This window comes from Triturus cristatus, chromosome 3_2, assembly GCF_964204655.1.
Source record: "Triturus cristatus chromosome 3_2, aTriCri1.1, whole genome shotgun sequence".
NCBI lineage: Eukaryota > Metazoa > Chordata > Amphibia > Caudata > Salamandridae > Triturus > Triturus cristatus.
Window position 1 is genome coordinate 521,459,685 of NC_140584.1, and position 20,647 is coordinate 521,480,331.

Genomic DNA, 20,647 nt, shown 5'->3' on the forward strand with positions numbered 1-20,647 from the left:
GTTATTTGAGAGGATTGCTTCCGAGCAAGTCTCTTTTATACGAGTCCTTGCTCCATCAACTGTGAGTGCCACTGTGGAAGAATCATGCTCCAAACGAGATTTTGATATGTAGGTTTAGAGGAGTAAAGGACCAGAGACCATATTGCAGTCTCTTCCAAATTAGACACATGCCATTGGCATAATTCCACCTCAACAGTGTGAAGTCCATAGTAACATTTACCGTTAGGCCAGCTGGATGTCCTGAATGTATTTGGCGGAAATGCATCTACATTTTTGCATTTACAAATTCAAGATGTGTAAATGAAGTATTGCAAGCTTTTTAAATAGCTTCTGAAAAAAATGTTTTGTGGTTCTTAGAAATATGGCTCGGATGGAGACTGAACTTGAAAAGGAAAGCATGTAAAACATTATTCTTGGCATGTATTTCCTCACAAAAAACAATTCGAAAGGTGATGGCTCCTTCACAAGCAAGAAAACTGCCTGGTTAGTTTGAGTTGTTCAGGATGAACAATTCACTTTATAATATGATCCTTATAATACAATTTAGTCAAAAAAATCTCACAAATCAGATCCCATTGTGTCTAATTCATGTGAGCAGCACATATAATTTATGCTCAAATAAATCAGGGAACACATCACCTTCTTATCAATCTCGGCGACCCTACTGACGTATATATAGGTCACAAATATGTACTTAGTAAACGTCTTTGAGGTGTGTGTATTGACTTGAATAGGGGCTCCAAGCCCAGCTTGGGATTCTGGAATCCAAAGCAGGAGGAGGAAGGGATGGAGGAGGTGGGCCTCTCCCTTGTCAACAGCTTATAAAGCACCTGAATCACTTCCACTATGTGGGCCGCAAAAGAGGGATAGGGGAGTTCAAGCCCCAGAGTTCTGAGCAAGGGGGTGTCATGTTCCTCTGCGCCACCCCTGGACCCCAAGAACTGCATACAGATGCAGGTAAATGGACGTGTTCTTTATCTGTATTTGCTCTGTAGCAGTGCATACTGCCACCTCTGCTCCTCTCCCCACTCCTATTGTGCTGTCCTACTCCAACTTCCCTTACCGAAAGTGGTGTCCGGTTGCTACTCCTCCCTTTGTCCTGTGCAGGATCCTAGTGCCCCTCTGCACAGCACTCCAGCAGGGGAAGGTAGCTGGGTCTCTCCCTTGTCAATGAGTTATAAAGTGGCTGTTTCATTCCTGCTGTGCGAGACGCAAAGGACTCGGATAACAGACTCCAAACCCCAGAATCCCAAGCAGGAGGAAAGAGGGGTGGCTTGTCGCTGCAAGCAGAACAACTCACATAGCATGCTGACCACTTTCTCCCAGTAACAAACATTATTTAATTGATTTTCACTTTCCACCTAGAGCTTGGTGAAGAGGAAAGCTGTAGACCAGTTACATGGAATAGTCAAGCCTAATAAGGTACCTAAACATGCTTCTGAGATTTGTACCCTAAAAGATAGCGACCTTCTTATAGAAAAGGTTGATCTTGTGTCAGGAAAAGAATGAGAAGAGCCCCAAAACATTTGATAAAGACCCCGAATTCTACAAGAGAAATGGCAGTGTAAAATCTAAGTGCCCTATCGTAACCACCACCACCCAGTTCAAGTGACAAGCGCACTGCCAGTGATATTGTCACCCATTTCCCATTAACCCCTGATATTCATGTGGAACCCAACATTGTTTGACAAAATAGATTCCTGCCACTGGTGAGACAAGCTAATAATTCCCCAAAAGCAATGGCAGCCCAGTCAATGCAACATAGTAGGAAAACAGAAACTGATTGTTTGAGTACTGAAAAGGAAAAGAGCATCACTGGGATTATAGAATTACTAAAAGCAGGTGAAACCAATGGTTTTGACACTCACTTTAAAACTTCATGAGTTCCTATAAATGGGTACTTGCCTGACTAATACCTGGTAGTTGGGCGAAGTATATCACAAGCCACTGACTGTAACAGCCTATTGTTATTTTACCAAGTCCCTCAGTGTTTGGATAGGTGCAAACAGCCTTGGGAGGATGCGAGAAGGGGAGTTTATTACACCAAGGGATGAAAAGCTATGAATAGTCATTCCATTCCCTTAGGTCTACACAAGGCAATCCAGCCAAGTTATCCCAGTGACAGTAAAATCAGTGCTACTGAAGTATCTAACATAAATGAATAGGTGTAAAACTAAAACTGACACTATTGAAGGGCATCCACTTGAACACACGAGATCGCACCAAGAGTAGGCCTGTATTACCACCTAAGGAGTTTCCTTATTGGAGAAAGGGAGGCTGGTGTACATTAATAAGCTGCCAAAGTTTAAACCTAATATGAGAAAAGATCAAGATTTTCTCTAGAAAAGGTGACCCACAGGATTAGACACACACAACACTGCTGCTCAGTAATTCACACAGATATTATCAATGCACAGCATTTCTCTTCCCCGTTTGAACTTCATGATTTTATTAAACTGTAAATAGCAGATATGACCCTTATAGAAGGCCTTGTAGCCAAGGATTTGTGTACCTCCCCTAATAATAACTCTAAAATACAGTTCAAGCTTAATCCACCATTCCAATTGCATAAATTAGCACAAAATGCTGGCCATCAAACTCTAAACTAAACACTGAACCTCCCACTAATATCCATATCCCAGGTATGTATTTATCGAAGATCTATTGACTGCCAACTAGATACATTCAGGAGTTCTGTCCCATTGTGCATTCTGCATTAAATTAAATCAAAACCAACTTAGTAAACTTAATACATACGTAGGAGACAGGTTTATTACTTCCTGGAGTGCTTCCTGTAGTTCACCTGTTACAAATTTGCTTCCTCTGGGCAATGTCCCTGGAACGGGTGGAAACCCAAGGTCCTTACTTAGCTTATTTTCTTGGGACGTAGTAGACGTTAGTGCCAAGTTGTTTGATTCAGTTTGGGTGGAATTCATTGATATATGTGATATATGTAGCTCTTCCAAGAAACATGGGCAACAGTGCCTGTTTTTAGAACAAGATACTCAACTTTTAATATAGAAGCAACACCATTGAGTGCAGGTTGCCCACCTGGACAACTTTTGATTTGGGTTAAAACCTCCATCGGCTGTAAAAATATGGATATAGCTAAATATAGATTCATTCTGGATATAGATTCATGTGATATCCTAGGATTGGAAATATATTTCTTAATGGGATTCTCGGTAAAGATACATAGGGTTTACAACCGCTCCACTCCTAGAAACAATCATTTACTTTACAAATTATTGAGGAGCATATAGATTGTAATCTTAATATTTTTCCTCTCTTAATTGGCATTTATTTTACTGTGATGTATGAAACGTAGAAATGCATAAGTACCTTTACTGAAGTGGAAGATGAGGTCTGGGAAATTCCAGCATTGGAGCCAAAACCAATAATGAGCTGCTCAGTCCCAGCTCTGCAGGGAACTTCCTTGATCCTCAACTATGGCCTTCGCTCCTGCAATGGGCGAACATGCTCATATAGAAGGGGGAAATGTACATTTAAAAAGGACAGAGCAAAATCGATGTATTATTTTGCACCAAAATGGTGGCCATATCTTCATGATATGGGGATTGTTCCCTGTCATAGTAGAAATCATGATGCCATAGCTGTAACTCTGCAAGGCATTATTACACACAATTTGGGCTTGTTGAATTACACACACATTCCTTTGCCACTGAGAACAAATATTTACAGGTCTGGTAACTGGCCAACTCTAAAAGCTAACCCTAAATCCAAGGCCAGTTTCTATAGGTTATTTGTTTCTGCATTCAGTTCATAAGTGCATACCACAGCTGCTGAGATACCAATTCATAAAGTTCAATACCTTGTTAAACATCTTAAAGAATTTCTTCTACGAGGACTTTTGTCTCAGTAGCCCAAAAACTAGAAACTCTACATGATATATCAGAGAATGGAGGATGGCCAAAATGTATCTTTTGTCTGCGAATAATAGACACAACCATGCAGCTATCTCAGAGGCCCAGAAACTAAGTGGGAGGATGACAATTGGCAAGATCTTTTGCAAGTAACAACGTCAGATGAAAATACAATGTTGCCAAATTATAGCACATAGGAACCTACACACAAACACTAGTGGGTTGCATTTCATCATCATCAACATTTTTCTGCTCTTTACTCCCTTCCCCTTCATGCGGGAGCCTGTAAGTTGGCTCCAGACCTGATTGAACGTACAGGTAACCCAAACACAAGCAACTCTGATCTGGTTATGTTCTCTTTATCCGATACCTTTAAAACAATTTACACTTTAAAAGGGGGGGACTCCCCGAGGCCTGATAAGATTCCTGGTGATGTTTTTGCAACTGACCGACCTTTTATACACTGTACGTTAATCTATTATTAAATGTTATCTTGTCTGGCGCTAATATCCCTGATACCTGGTGGGGGACCAAAATCATTCCTATTTACAAAATGGTCAATAGGGACAAACTGGTAAAATATCAACCACTATGGCAAACAGATAATCTGCAAAAACAATTCTGCAGAAAGGTCTTAGACAAACTACAAAATCGGATACAGAAGAAGTAGATCTCGTCTTCCATTCAAGCAGGATAACAACTTTAGGCCAATTCTTCAATTTTGCTCTTATCCACTGGAGGTTTGTGCCCCTTAAGAAACATCTGAATGTGGCTTTTGATGAATCTAGGGCCAATTTTGATCTGGTCACCATAAATTACTTGTGAGAGATTCTAAGAATCCTTGGTGTTTTAGATAATTTTGTGTCAATTTTGCTAAGGCTACATACAGATGGAAAGTACAATGAGAAGCTAAAGGGGAGATGAATTATCGTATACATATTCAGAGGAGAACCCTAACGCTGGACGTCAGCTCCCCAGTTCCCACATTGTTTTCTTTATATATTGATGATGTAATTGTCTACTTGTTGGACTGTGATAACAATGACTCTAAATTCAATGGTAAGAAGATCCCCAAAATGTTGTTTGCAGACTAAATCTTACTACTATCCAAATCTGACATGGGCCTTCAAAGCTTACTCAATTGGTTCTTAGAATTCTGCCAACAGCAGAATTAGATATTAATACCTCAAAATAAAATGTATGCATGGTTTCTAAGCCCCATAGAGGTTATAGGGTAAGTTAACATTGTGGAATGATGTAATTGAACGAGCCAACAACTTTGATTATTTGAGGATAACATTTGCCAACTCATTTATCTGGGACCCCCAAACTTGGAAGAGTAGTTTAATCATACAGCATGCTATATGAATGCATAAAGCATCATGATTTAGGTCTGTTACTCCAGCCCTGCAAGTATATATAGAAAAAGGGCTGGGTGCTGCTCTATATGGGGCTGGAATACGGGGCCTCCATAATTTACATGACCTCAAAATAGTGTGAAACAAATTTGTAAGGTCATTAGTTAATGTATCTGCTTGCGGTCCATTATTATCCCTTTTTCTAACATGAACCTCAAAAGAAATGAACATTTAGTCATTTAAAACCCTGTTTTGTATAACCTGAGGATCTGGTATATTGTCGAATTGGAGTCCTATAGGGATGGCCTCCACGAGCTGTTGCTCCTGGACAGAGTTTATGCTCGCCTGTGGCTCAAACATGTAATAGCATGGATTTATGCTTTGGGCCTCCAAAAGGTGTTGGATGATCCTATTTGTAGCACAAGGACATCTGGAGTTGTGTTGCAATGTATGTACTGGTCAAATATCATGGAAGGCTGGCAAGTAGGTCCCAAAAGTGGTGGATTGGTAAATAAATACCTTAGAATGGGGACACTATATGTTAACATATTTTCCTACAAACGAACTCGGGACAAAGAGGAAGTCGATCTATGCTCAGCTTGTGATGCTGCTGTCAAATCCGAGAAACATCTTTTCTTTATTTGCCCAGCTTACCCCCACCCTCAAGTCAACTGGATAAACCAGTTATGTACAAACTTGGGCATAAGACATTATCAAATAGCTCTAAGGATTTTTTAAACTGTTAGAATGGCTTGTATTGTTTTTGTTGGGAGCAAATATTTGCAAAGTGTATGGCATCAAAGAAAGACTATAAAGGATTTGTGCCATAATTAATTAATTTATGCAAGTTTCTGATGTATACTTAGTTCTTTTTGTACTTGTATTGGTAGTATGTTTGGTGGTTTTATTGCTTTCTTGACTTGTATATTTTTATGGGGTTTATCCCCAAAGTAAACATTGAACTACATGTTTGGGTGATCTCATTGCACGAAAGGAAATGGTATAAAACAGGGGTGCATGAAATATGGAAAATATGTCATGGCTACCTGTGAAATATAGATTTCATTATCTTAATTACATGCCCAAAACCCTCTGCAGAATATTACCATTGCCAGTCCTACTAGGATTATGCAGTATGGAAGATGAAATTCTGTAATAAATGTATCTGAATTTTGTGGCAACATTTTCAGGCATTTAACATAATTAACAGCAACCATGTATACAGATTTCTGAATTGGGTGACATTGTCAAGATAATATTTATTCAGCTACTCCAATGCATTTCATATAGGAAAAAGCTATCAACTGAGCTTTTGAGCCCAGGTGCTCAAAAAGAATTTAGGATAATCTCTAATCTTTCCAACACTGCAGTCTGTGAGGTGTAGCACTAAGATTAGAAATGGTCTCAGAGAGTTCCATGAGAGCTCAACAGCTGACACAATCACAAACGGAATTCTATCTACAGGTTATGCATGAGTATGTGAAACAAAGCACAGATACTGCATATCATCTCTGATTTATAATCTTCCAACAGAAACCCGGGGATAGAGATATGTGTGTTTGTGTTTGAAATTTATAAAGGGTAAACCTATCAACCCAGCCACTGCACTTTCTACCAAAAAGGAGGAGATGATTGTTGGCCATAACAAGAGAAGGGGGACACATGGGGAAGGAAATTCTAGAGGAGTGGGAAGTGAAGACATTCAAGAAACCATGGAGGAAAAGAGGGTACCTTTAAATGCATGTCTCCCATGTGTGTTGATAACAAAACTCAAGGAATCGTTTAATGATAGACGGCTGGGCACCATTAGTGAGCATAGAGTTTCTGTGTAGAATCATGGCACTGACCAAAACCTTTTTGAACATCATTACAGTCACTGGTGTCCTAAACTCAATCAGATTGGTTGCTGAGAGATGGATGAAGCTTTGCTATGCACTTGGGGTAAAGCAGAATTGATCAAGATGAACATCTTCTCTAACCTTCTTTATACTTTTAGTAACATCATTAATCATATCTAAATAAAAAACAATGTAAATAAAGACATGCTAAAGGAGAATGTAGTTAGGAAGGATTGAAAACTCTAATTTCTAAAGGTTGTGTTTTGGTTTTCTAACGTATAAAATAAATCTTCATGTAAGCAAAGCCTGCTCTCGCTCATAAAGGAAACTCCAAGTGGATATATATTGAGAAAGTACATACATTTGAATATCATCTGAAATTTCAATTGAAGACAGCAAGGTGATGTTCAGTGAAGCGCCAATTAAAAAGAGGATTGTGGCATACCCTTACTGAGTATTAGGAGGAACTAAACAACTTGGGCCTGTTTCAAAAAGTAAACTTACACCTTAGTGTAAGTTTACTACTTTTAGGTATGCACAAATTATGTGCCGAGGTTTATGACTTTACACTCCCTATGCTTATATGTGTGGAATTCTCTGCACCTGGAGACTCCCTAATCGGGGCAGAGAACTCCATACACATAAGTATAGAGAATGCGGGTCATAAAGGTCCATATGTAGTTTGTGAATACCTAAAAGTAGTAAACCTACACAAAAGTGTTAATTTACCTTTGTGAATCAGGCCCTTGCAGTACAAATCGAGAACCACAGCAATTAAGAACCACATTATCCTGAACAACGTAATATACAAAAAACTCTAACATCTGCAATAAAGATGCAGGCATCCATCTAGGGAATTATTCAGTTATATGCACTTTTGAAAGCACATGTAGAGGTTCATCAATATGTTGTAAGAAAGGCCAGGGCTGCACAAATAGTGTACAGACAATTTGTTCATGTGAAACTTGGAGAGATGGATATTATTCAACCTTCTTTACAGGGAAATGCATCGGATATGAATACAATTTAGAATTTCAGACTTGATTAGATGTAATCAATTAGAGACTAAAATTAGAGTGGAACAGTCGTAGAAGCTCGTGTCTAAAATGCCTGAAACAAACATGAACATGTCTGGTAGATGGGTACAACAAAATGCATGTTTAAATCAATTGGATCACTACACAGAATTAGAAGAAAAATAACTATTTGATGTTGTTCATTAAACTTCCAAAGTAACAGTGGAAAGTTTTGTTGATTGTAGATAAGAAATACTTTTGAGGCTAACAAGAGAAACATTTTAAGACAATGTAAGAAGGTGAGGAAATTACAGGCTGAGGAATGGCTTGTAGAAATGACTACATTGGCACGTGTGAAGATGCTGGCATTTAGATCCACAGACTTGAATTTTACATTAAAGAAAACCTTGGGAGCATACAGTCAAATCATTAGTTGCGCACCATGACCATAAATAGGATACTTTTTGTACACTTTACATAGGTTCTAATGATTGATGAGTAATTGATTTATGAAAATATGCATTGTTTATTTGAATTAAATTTTTAGTTAGATGAGAGACTGAAAACAATACAATGCAAATATTACAAAAGCAAATTCTACATGCTAGGCCATCCTGATTTAATGCTTATTCTGTGACTCGAAGCAGGGCCGGATTGGCCGTAGCGGGCACCGGGCATTTCCCTGGTGGGCAGCCAGGGTTGGGACCGGTTTTGGGCCCCTGGGGGCTGATTTTGTTACAGGGCTGTTTTTTGCAGCATAGCTGCAATACCGGCTGCTGTAACGAAATCGGCCGAAACCGGCCATGGCAAACAGCTCAGCCGCTCCCCCAATCTCCTGGGGGGCCAGCCGTGCACTTTGCCAGGGCCGGTTTTGGTTCCCAGTCCAGCCCTGAGTCGAAGAATAGGAAAACGTTTAAAGTGAAAAAGAAATATGTCACTTTCAAAATAGCATGAAGGATAGCTATGAAATACCTTAGTAGACAGACATATAATATAACGCTTCATTTAACCTAGGAGGTTAAAAATGTATATTAAACCAGTGAAACAACTACCAGAAAGTAACTCATTGCTTTAGCATAGCTTCTATTGCAGCAAAATGACTATTTAAATATTTTGCTGAACAGAAATCACCAGTATGGTCAATTGCTGGGTGTATCTATCCATGAAATTAATTTTTGCACATTTTTAATGCAATTCTAACAACTCCACCTGTGACTCACTATCCTCACTATTTAATGCATGTTCCGTACCAAGATCCCCTTAATTGTATTTTTATTTTGAGAGCAGGGGGTTTATAAGGCACTACTCACCACCATGAAAAGTGGTGAGCTTTGCCTTTTTTTCAATCATGTGATGCATTTCGGATTCCTCAGCAGAGGTGTTCCCACTCTCTTTTGTCAGGTATTGAGGGCTTCATGAAGTGTGCAGAAACGAATGCCCACTCTTTAAACATCCACAAATCATTTGCTCCGAAAGTAAGGGGCACTCAGTGGGGTGACTACACGAGTTCTGAGTACAGATCCACAAGCCAGTCCTTTGTATATTTTGCTGTGTGAATGTAATTTTTTCTTGTTTTGTTGAAAACCACATTGTGATGAGTAAATCTTGAAAACAAATGTATTTCAAGTACCTTTATTTGACTCCTCTTTTTGCAGGTTGATTTAGGGGGTCCGTTAGTATGTCTTCAAGAAGATTCCACCGAATATATTCTTCGAGGAATCGCTAGCAGGGATATTTGTGGAAATGAATATCCAGGAGTTTATACCAATGTTACCAGTTTCATTGACTGGATCAACCATTATATCAACACCATCAGTATGTATACAACAAAAATGTATTATTAAGGTTGACTTTGATAGAGATAGTGTGTACAGCTTTGTATACAAGCACAAAAGTAGAAGTTTATTGAAAGGAGGCTTTGCTATTATTTGTAATACTTTTCAGAAACTTGTCGGATTTGCAGACATTAAGAGGACACATATAGGACTGGTGTATCATATATAAAAACTTGATATGCAGCGTTTTGTATAAATAATGTGTATTTTACATCAAAATGAGACCATTTTTTTCTGAGAGGCATCTATACAAAGGTCACAAGAGGCAAAAAAAGAACAAATATTGGCAAAACCAATAGGTTTCGCCTATGTGAAATCTATTATCTTTGTAAATTCTTTTGTTTGCATGTTACAGATGAAAATAATAAAGATGTGAAGTAATGGAAAGAGCTGCTGACTTGGGGAATTGGGATTGAGTCTCCACTTCGGCTCAACATCCTGTCCAAATCATGTAATTTCGCCAGTGCTATAAAAAAGTGTCTTTTTGCAATATAACTGGTGCTCTTATAAAGTGCTGAAATACTTAGAACTTTTAATTGTTTTTCATAAAAGCTGCCCATACTGTGAAAAAAGGTGATCCATACTCTTTAGGATGTGCCAGTGTCTTATGCTTAACTCAATCTACCACCAAAGGGTTACTGCCCCTAGACAGGCACAGACCAAAAGCCAACGTGTGCCTCTGGTAATTACATTCATTTGAAGGCAATTCTTTTTCAGCTCTTCTGCTCTGTTACAAACAGGGACCAACGACTTGCAAATCGATCTAAGCCCTGCCCTAATTCCAAGGCTAGAAGCCCTTCAATGAGGATCACAAGTTGGATCACTGACAATGTCCAATAACCGTCAAATATGTCCAGGGTTATATGTGCTCCCAATAAAAGGAGACACGTGTTATGGAGCTGGATCAAAGCGTCAATTTGAAGGAAGTACCAAGATTGACTTTCTTATGGATGGTCCTTTCGGTATTGAGAAGCTAATAAAGAAAGCAATGCACCTAAAGTAATTACAATTAGCCCAGACTAATATATAAAAAGAAAATGCCTTTTGATCAGTTTTTTAGTTTTTTAAGTATTCCTACAGTCAGGTTTCTCTGACTTCTTGTACAACTGGTCTACATATTGCCTCAGAGAGAGAGAAGTTGATACAATATTTTTTTTCTTAAAATAGTTGAATGTCCTAGTTGTGTGCTTGGTATTAGCAAGTACAATGACTAACTTAATTAGTATAAAGACATTTGATGCAATGGTAATTTGCTGCTAACCATAGCTGCACATTGGAATGGCATTGTAGCTGATAAGTAATGCTATTTGAGGTGCATGCAGTGAAAACTAAACATCGTCCTGAACGTTTAACACAAGAAAACATTAAATGCAGATAAAGATATGCAAAAGAAGTCTTACAGTCAACATTGTGTACGGGTTCTACGCTGGGCCAATATTCTACTGCTTCCGGTAGTGCGTCATGTGGATGGTGGAATACGCATACGTATTCAACAGCAATAGCAAAAGATTGTTAAATTCTGGTGGGACGCAGGAGCTTCAAGGCTATGTTGTGCGCATTTTGACAGCAGGCGAATGTGATCACCATCTTAGAACGGTGTTGCACCTATTTGTTCATAAAGAAACCAGCATGGCTAATGGCGGCCGCTCCAACCGGCTCTAAACACAGTTTAGTATTCAAATTCAAATTAAGTTAAATAAAACATTTTGAACTTGCAGATGCTTGCCTGGTGTACCATCATCTACACAATCATTTAAAATATTGCGTAAAGATTTTCGAAAGCAAAAACCGAAATTCACCTAGAGATGAGAGATTACAATTTGGAAGAACCTATGAACATTTCAGAAGGGTTGCTCCAAATAGGCCAATTTTCGAATAAAGAACTAGAACGCTAACTTTACGAATGGAGAATTGGTATGATATTGGGCTGCAAATGTTACAGGTCTTCTGTGCTATATGTCACATTACAGCAGTTGCAACTAGTTTATGTGTGACTTTTCAGTATCGTACTGAAGATTTTTTTACACACAAAAAGGCAAAACCTTCAAAAGAAAGTTCCACAAATGTGGATGAAAGCAGTATTTGGGTCATGGGATACTGATAAGAGAAGCACACGAGGAACAACAGGCTATAGCCAATAGAAACAGAGGAAATGTAAGTGGCAAGCACATGAACCAAAAGCAAGGGCGGAATGTAAGCCCCTTTTAAGAATTAAATTAACATAAGATTTCACAAGCCGCTGTGCAGGTGAAACCTAAAAATGACAGTGAGAAACAGTGCAGTAGGGACTATATAGAAAGTGCTGCAAATAAATAACTCAATTAGGATCCCTAGAGTAGCCTAAAACATCTATGGTAATGGTTACATATTGGAGATTGACTTCCTGAATGTTACATTTTCTTTTCTATGGGGCAAAAAAACTGAACTGTATATGCATGCTGTGCTCAACAGGCTCAAAGGTCAACCTTTTCAGCTTGTTTGTCTACAGCATACAGTGTAGGAGATGAAGTCATTTGTTCCAAAGTGTGCATGCAAATAATGTTTTAGGGCAATATCACAAGGCAACAAGTGTGTTCTCCTCATCATGAACCTTAATCTCTTCTGTTTTGTCACATGACACATGCTTACAAGCTTGCTGCTTACATGGAGGCAGTGGGAGATGTCCCCTGCAGCGCTATTAGTCAAGCCTTCCAGGACACGTAGTATGTAACAGGTGCACTGTCCCTGTTTGTATTGTAAAGATGTGCCCTCTATTCAGGAGAGTACATTCTATTAGTGATCATGCACTGCTGCCCAGGGCAGCCGCATACTCAGTGCTGCCTTGGGACAACACATTCATGAAAGATGGAGCAGCACCCACCTGCACTTCAAACGGGGGTCAGAGATACCCCTACAGGTGTGTGCAGTGTGTCACCACACTCAGCTACAGATGGATTTCTGGGGGTTCATGGGACCTCCATTCACATTCTAGATTGCCGCCCTCAGTCAGCCCACTGGCAGTGCACCACTTCTTTGCATTTCCTTAAGGCCTCTTTGCCCTTGTCCATATTATGGCACGAACACAGAGAGAAAGTGTATCTCTTTTTGCATTGGGCTATGCCCCATGCAAATGAGGGAATTCCCTCTGAAGATGGTGCTGGTCAACCAACAGTGCTCTAGGGGTGCAGAAAACAGGTGCACATGGTCGTTGTGACACCGGGGCACTGTATGTAATACTGTCCCAGGTTGCAAAATCCCTTTCAGCTTCTCTCTTTAGTTCATTTTTCAGTGGACCAATGATAGGACACACATCTGCACTCTACCACAGAAGTAATGCATAAAGACAGATACATGTATCAACAATTCTGCTTTTGTTGCCTTTGTACTTGAGAGGGATAAAGTGTTTCCAAAATACATACAGCTCAGAGAATAGAAAATAAAAAAACTGCTATAAACATATGTACTAATGTTTAAAACTATTTCATAACTCTTATACTTAAACTTACAAATTTGCTCACTCAGCTGGCCTAGACACAAACAGGGCATCCCCACCAATGGATTTAAAAAGCTCTTGTGATTTTGGTGTTTTCAATGCATAAATCTAATTCAGGTTTAAAACTGTCTCTCTATTGAGGTTCATTTTTACATCTGGTTTGACAGTGCAGCGGTCAGACCTTTTGCTTACTAAGACCCTCATTACGAGTGGGGTCTTAATTCCAAAGGGGCCGCTGTTTTCATCTGCTGAGAGCAGAAATCTCAATGTGAAATATCAGGAGAAACTATACATCAATCAGCGCAGAAACACTCATTCCTATATGTTATTCACCAAAAACGTAGAATCTTAGAGCAGGCTTTGGGTCTTCCCCCTTCAACCACTGGCTTTTTTGACTATCTGCTTTCGACCAAAAGCTTGATGCTTCGCCTATCACATCAAGGCTTTGTCTAGAGCAGGATGTCTCTCTCACCTGATGCTGCTAGCTGTTAGGGTGTATATTTCCACCTCCAATGCCGTGCTTGCATTGAACTGCATAAGGTACTACTTTATGAATAAAGCCTGCTCTGTCTGCCGGCTCCCTCACTCCCCTCATTCTTTGGTGTGTACCTTGTCTTCATTCTGTCCCTTTTCTCCCCTGTATGCTCATCATTTCCCACCCACCCCCTCTCATTCCTGCCGGCCACCCCTTACTCTTTTACTTGTGTCTTAATTTTCCCCCCACGCATCCATTTTGACTTCTTCTCATCAGTGGTCATGGGCTGGGTATTATTTTAGTTTCCTAGTAAGGAAAAGCTGTCTTCCCATTCAATACTGAAGTCTCCCTTGACATTAGATCTTTATTTGAGATAGAAACAAAATACAACTGCATTGCCGTGGGGGGTAGGGGGGGGGGCTTCGAAATAGACTCTCATTTCTTAGGGTTCATTCATTTTTTCATCTGACACAAATTTGCTTATGCTGCAAGTATTAGACCATTAATACCAGACCTACTGGCTTTTCCAATACTTCCATGCTTGGCTGCTGCTGTGTTTGACGTCTGCCTGAAGCCAATTCCTTTAGAAGGTTGGAAACCAGCCCCTCAATTATGTGTTCAGTCATCCTCTATCTCCTGCACCACCACACTACCCAGTGAAACATGCTGGTACCTCTTTCCAAAGTATTACATCGGTGCTTAATGTGAGCTGGTGGCTGACAGTGGGGCCTGCAAGTGGTTGCCGGATGGGTAAATGGGCACTCATTTTTGAGGACTGGCAATTATTTTTTCTTATCATACATTTACTGAGAGCAAGAGAAGGACAAACACACAAAGGGGTAAAAAGGAGGAAGAGAAAGATGGGAAAAGCGTCACAAAGGGAGAAAGAAGGAAACTCCAAAAGACAGCTAAAGGGGCAGAAAGTTTCTAGTAGTGGATGATTAAAGGGGCCTGGGTGGGTTCAAGACTCCTCAGCTTTGGTATTTGGCATCCCAATATTTAATAGCAGTGGCCAAAGGCTTCTGAGCAGAGTTTTGGGCACCTGCACTCCTTCATTTACAATTTAGGCGCTGTACTTCATTCTCTTAACAGAACCATATACTGTTTCACTTGCATGCACTTCTGCTTCTCATTTCCATTATCTGATCCGTGACATATTACAAGAGGCTTTGCATTGCTAATGACCCACTTTATAAATGGCAGTCCCTCACACTGAGTCCCTACAGAGTGGATAAAGTATATAATAAATGTATTTAATTGTGGTCAATAAAACAACAGTTTTGTGTGTGAAACAGTATATGCTGTAAGATGAAACCCATCATGCACAACCATTTAGACTGATTGCTTTTATAACAACATTTAAAATATTAAACCTAAAGATATATGGTTTACCCTTTGCTCGGTGCACCTGCGATCCCCATTTCAGTATGCTTCTAAAATTGTGCCCAGACTCAATTCTAACAATTTTTCCTTCTTGGCTATAATGTATCGGTTGCTCCATGTTGGCATTTTAATCAGTGGGTCCCAAAACTGGTGCAAGAAAAAAGGATTTTCTTTATTACATTTTATTTTTAAAAGAATGAAGCATCTCCTCTTGGTTGCTTCAGAGCAGTAGAATAGCTGACAACATACAGTGTGTTTGTAGAACAAGGCGAAGTGGGCTAGAGTGCTATCAGACAGGCATTGCCTGTGGCCAATGTTTTTCAATTGCCACCCTTGGCAGTAAGGTGCTCCATTAAAAGGAAAGTCCAAAAAGTTCAATCTTCGAGAATTTGCTGCAACAGATTGTTAGGTTCTGTTCTCAGGGCAAAGTTTATGGCATTCCAGATTTTTGAACCCTCTATTTCCAAGAGCCTGCCTGCATGTTTTGACATCCCTGGAATCCACTGACAGATCATGTGAGGGGACTCTGACTTCACGTTCCTGACATGAGCTTAATAAGGGGTCCGTTTTTGCACATTAAGCCTCATGGATAGTGCAGACAACCATCTGCTAAGAGCCAGTGGAAGGTTGGCTTTCATTTGTGAACGTATTGGCACAGCCTGGCTACTTGGTTCTGAATGCTTGGCAGACTGGATATTAATTTCTTTGATAGACCTGTACAGAGTCAAGATTGCTGTATTTCACAGTTCAAATTGAGGGATTTTGCATCTGGATGGTCTCTTACCCACCAACTTCCCAGAATAAAGCACAATTTTCATCTGCATTTGACATCCCTCATCTATGCATTTGTTGGGAGGCAGTCATTGGCTCCCTCCACTTTGGTACTGCAAAATAATTATAAAAATAGGATTATTTAAGAGTGTAGCTGGAGACGGTTGGGGTATCGGTTTCAGGGCTTGTTTTACTAGTGACTTGGCAAAATACACAGTTTGGCTCATTTTAAGTTCAAAAAGAAGTTTATTGAGCGAATTCAAAGTAACAATACAAAGGACAATAGAACAACAAATAATCACATAGGTCAAACTAAAACCAAAAATCATAGTAATTGGATGCATGAGTCAGTTTAGCATAGCGTGAAAGAGAAAATGACGGGTATGCAAATTGATCGGTGCAAATAAAAGAAGTTACAATTCATGTAACAATCTTAATACAAAATGCAAAATAACCAGTTAATATAATATCAACATGAGGAAAGTCGAGGAGGTTTTGAGACTTCTTCTTGAACTGGAGTCAGGGAGAAGGAGCGTCTAGCACTAGCATCAATGAACAATGTGATAGGTAACATAAAGTCGAGCGTTTCGTTGCCATGTGAATAGGGTATAACAAAAGTTGTATTTAACCTATGGTAATAGACAGCGTACCACCATGCTTCCTAGGATAATTTGGTAGAATCTTTCCAATTTTTGGTTATTTGTTGAAAGGCAACTGCTAACAATAAGTCTATTATCTTTGTGTTAGAATCACAATCTGCCCAGATAAGGGATAAGCTTCCCAAAAGCACATGAGAAGAAGAGAAAGGGCATCTGGAATCAAAAATTGAATTATTTTGAGACCATACATTTTTCCAAAAATTATGAACCGGCGGGCATGTAAAAAGTAAGTGGTATAGATCTGCATGCAGAGAGGAACATGTCCAACGGGCATCTGGGAGCTCAGCATGTCTTGCATTTAAAGTAACCGGGGATAGCAGAAGTCTATTGTATATAAAGAAAAGTGTCTGTGTGGTGTTCGCTTCTCTAGAGGATTTCCTAATTTTAGTCCATATTTTGTTCCATACCGTGGCGTGGGCCAACAAACCTCTAAATCTTTTTCCCAAGAGAGCTCCACCTTAGTTTTTTCTCATGTATTACATGAAGTATGTTAATAATTATAAATGACAGAGGCTTTGGAGTTGATGCGTAGAAGAATATGTAATTTGTTAACCGGAGAGGAGGCAGGATCAGTGGGAGGGTTTGGGAGTATGTATTGAGCATGAGCATTTAAAATGGCTTGTTTCAGAAGGAGATATTTAGGTTGGAAAGATGTAGGTAGGGCAAAAACTCTACTAGCTTCCGAGAAAGACATATTCTCATCTTGTATATACAGTTGATGTATCCAGATTAAACCTCTTTGCCTCCAGGATTTCCAATAAAAAGGCCTGCCACATATCAATATCATGTTATTGCGCCATATTGTGGATTCGGAGAAAAAAGTCCAATCCATAGGATCTAGCGGAGAATTAGGCTTCAAAATTTTTGATGTGTATTTAAGTACAGGAGTAGATAAAGATTGTGGTTTGCGAGAGAAAGACAATTATTCTTGAAATGAGAAAAGGAGAGATAAAGATTGTAGAAAGTTCAGTTCAAAGAGGACAATCCAAGAGAGACTCGGAGAACCATCTTGATGCTTGACGAAGAAAAAAGAGATTTTTGGTATGTAGGGAAATCTGGGAAAATAACACCACCTTCTGATTTTGGACGAGTCAATTTTGATAAAGACATACGTGATTTTTTATTACTCCATAGAAAAGAGGACAATATAGATTTAATTTTCTTTAAAAATTTCAAGGAAATAGATACTGGGACATTGGAAATTGTATATAGAATTATAGGGGACAACATCATCTTTATGGTATCTAAACAGCCCCACCAAGATAGGTGTAAAGGGTGACATCTGGTGGTCAAAGAGGATATTCTCTGTATACTATTTTCCATACACCGTGAAATTGTACCTGAAATAGAAGGGGTAAACTGTAAGCCTAAATACTTAATATGTTGAGGGCTGCATGTGAAATTTGAGATAGCTAAATCGATTTTCAAAGTATATTTTGTTAAAGGTAAGATTTCCCATTTATCTTTATTTAATTTATATCCAGAGACAGCTGCAAAGGAATCAATTTCTTGTAGGAATGCGGGGACAGAGATCTGAGGTTGTGAAATAAATAATAATACATCATCAGTGTAAGCTGCTAATTTGATTTGAGTATCTTTATAGTCAAATCCATGGATATCTTCATTTTGACAGATTCTTGATAAAAAAAAGATTCTAAGGCTTAGTTGAAAAGGAAGGGGGACAATGAACAACCTTGTCGGACACCTCTACCTAAATTAAAGTAAGAAGATGTACCACCATTTCGACACACTGCCGCTCGTGGATTAGAGTATAAAATTGATATTAAAGAAATTATTTTAGGACCAAAGCCAAAGCACTTGTGTGTGAAAAAGGTCAGGCCATTCCACTCTATCAAACGCTTTTTCTGCCTCAAAGGCTATTGCTGCCAAGGAATGTGAGACATGGGAGGATTTGGACAGGATATTAAAAAAACGAGTACTGTCTGTAATAAGTCGACCCTTAACAAAACCAGATAATTTCCTTCCTAATAAATCAGGCAGGTAGGATTTTAGGCGTATGGCCAAAGCCTTTGAAAACTTTTGTAGTTGATATTAACTAGGGAAATGGGACGATAGTTTTTAAGTCTTTACCTTCCTTAGGAATAAGACAAATTAGGGCATCCAAAAAGGAGCCAAGGGATTCACCTGAGTGCAGAAAAGAGTCTAAAAGATTATGCATTTTGGGGAATAGCTAATGTGCGTAGAGTGTAAAAAACTTAACAGTGAAACCAAATGGTCCTTGAGCTTTACCTTTTTTTTGAGTGTCTGTAAAGCAGTAAGGAGTTCCTTTTGTGATACGTCGGATTCCAAGAGTGTGAAATCTGGTTGAATATCAGAAAGATGTTGAATATCAGATAAAAATTGAGAAATATGATATTCTGAGGGAGGAATTTCTATAATGTTTTTATAAAATTGGGGAAATTCATTTAAAATATCATTATCTTTAAATTTCATTGTTTGATGCTCATCCATAATGGACTCTATGTTAAGTTTGTTATGTTTAACTTTAAAATAATTCGCTAGTACTTTCCCGGCTTTATTCTGACCTCCATAAAATTTCGCACTAGATTTTAATAAATATGTTGAAGCATTATTTGTCAATTCCTTATTAAACTGCAATTTTAAACTGCCCTGAGCCCACTTCTTTTCAATGTTTACTTGACCCCTCTGGCAGAACTGATCTCTAAAAGTGGGATCAAAATAATATCTTATGCGGATGATACCCAGTTATTGTTCACCTTTCGGGATGTGTCTGCCTCCACTTTTGAGCCACTTAAAGAGTGCCTTAAGAATACAGCGGCCTGGATGGACCGTAACGTCTTAAAACTCAATGCGGATAAGACTGAGATCTTATTTTTTAACCAACCGTCCCCCCTTTCTTCGAATCTGTGGTGGCCTGCTGAATTAGGCACTGCACCCCTACCTAAGGACTGGATTAAAAATCTAGGCGTTAGATGGGACAAACATTTTCCAAACGGTTTCGGCCAACTGCTTTGTTAAAATTAAAACCATCAGAAAATTCATTCATTATCTGCCCAATGCAACACGTAAAACCGTGGTCCTACGCCTGATTCAGTCAGATCTTGAGTTTCGCAAGTCCCTTAAAACCAGGCTATTCAGCCGAATCGATTAATCTTGCATTTCATTTGGCCTGATCTGTCTGCTCCAGCGCCGGGACACCCCATTGGGGGTAGCTGTGCGCTTAATAAAATTATTTATTATTATTATTATTATTATTATTAATTTGACATTTATAAGTTCTGATAAACAATCTTTTGACTTGAAAGAGTAATAAGAATGCTCCAATCTCTTTATCTTGGCTAGGAGGGTTTTGGTGAGCTCTTTGGACTTTTTACATTTTTTAGAAACATAACCAATAATAAAATCTCAAGCTTGTGCATTGAAAGCATCCCACACCACATGAAAAGGTAAAGTATCAGATTGAGTAAAAAAAAAATATTCATTGGAAAACGAAACAAAAGAGGAAGTAAGTGTTGAATCTAAAAGTAGATCATTATTAAAACGCCATTTCCGAGGTGTGTTAGGTTTCTGTAGAACATCGAGCTGAATGGGAGTGGGAGCATGATCGGATATTAGAATAGATTCAATGTCCGCCGCCACCAATGACTGAGAAATATTATGTAATATAAAAAAATTATCTATTCGTGATTGGGTAGGATGTGCCGTAGAATAATAAGTGTACTCCCTTAAAGTAGGGTTACAGAGTCTCCAAGCATCTATAAGCCTGTATTGTTTAATAGTTTGTATGAAAAGTTTATGCGCTTTATGAGGGACAAAGGAGACTGCTGAAATGCGATCTAAAAAAGGATCAAAAACTTGATTGCAATCACCTGTAAGAATAAATGTATCATCAATACAGTGTGTAATTTGTTGAGCCAAGGATGTCCAAAAAGAGGAGTCCCCAGAGGTGGGCGCGTATATATTAAGTAAAGAGA

General features: G+C 39.0%; 1 protein-coding gene across 1 annotated transcript in view; it reads left to right on the forward strand.

Moving 5' to 3' along the window:
* The window catches only part of OVCH2 (ovochymase 2), an 881,024-nt gene that overhangs the window by 827,394 nt on the left and 32,983 nt on the right, over positions 1 to 20,647 (forward strand). The window contains exon 20 of the mRNA XM_085648218.1: positions 9,752 to 9,911. Coding sequence (XP_085504344.1) covers positions 9,752 to 9,911 — 160 coding nt within the window. The remainder of the gene's footprint in view (positions 1 to 9,751; positions 9,912 to 20,647) is intronic.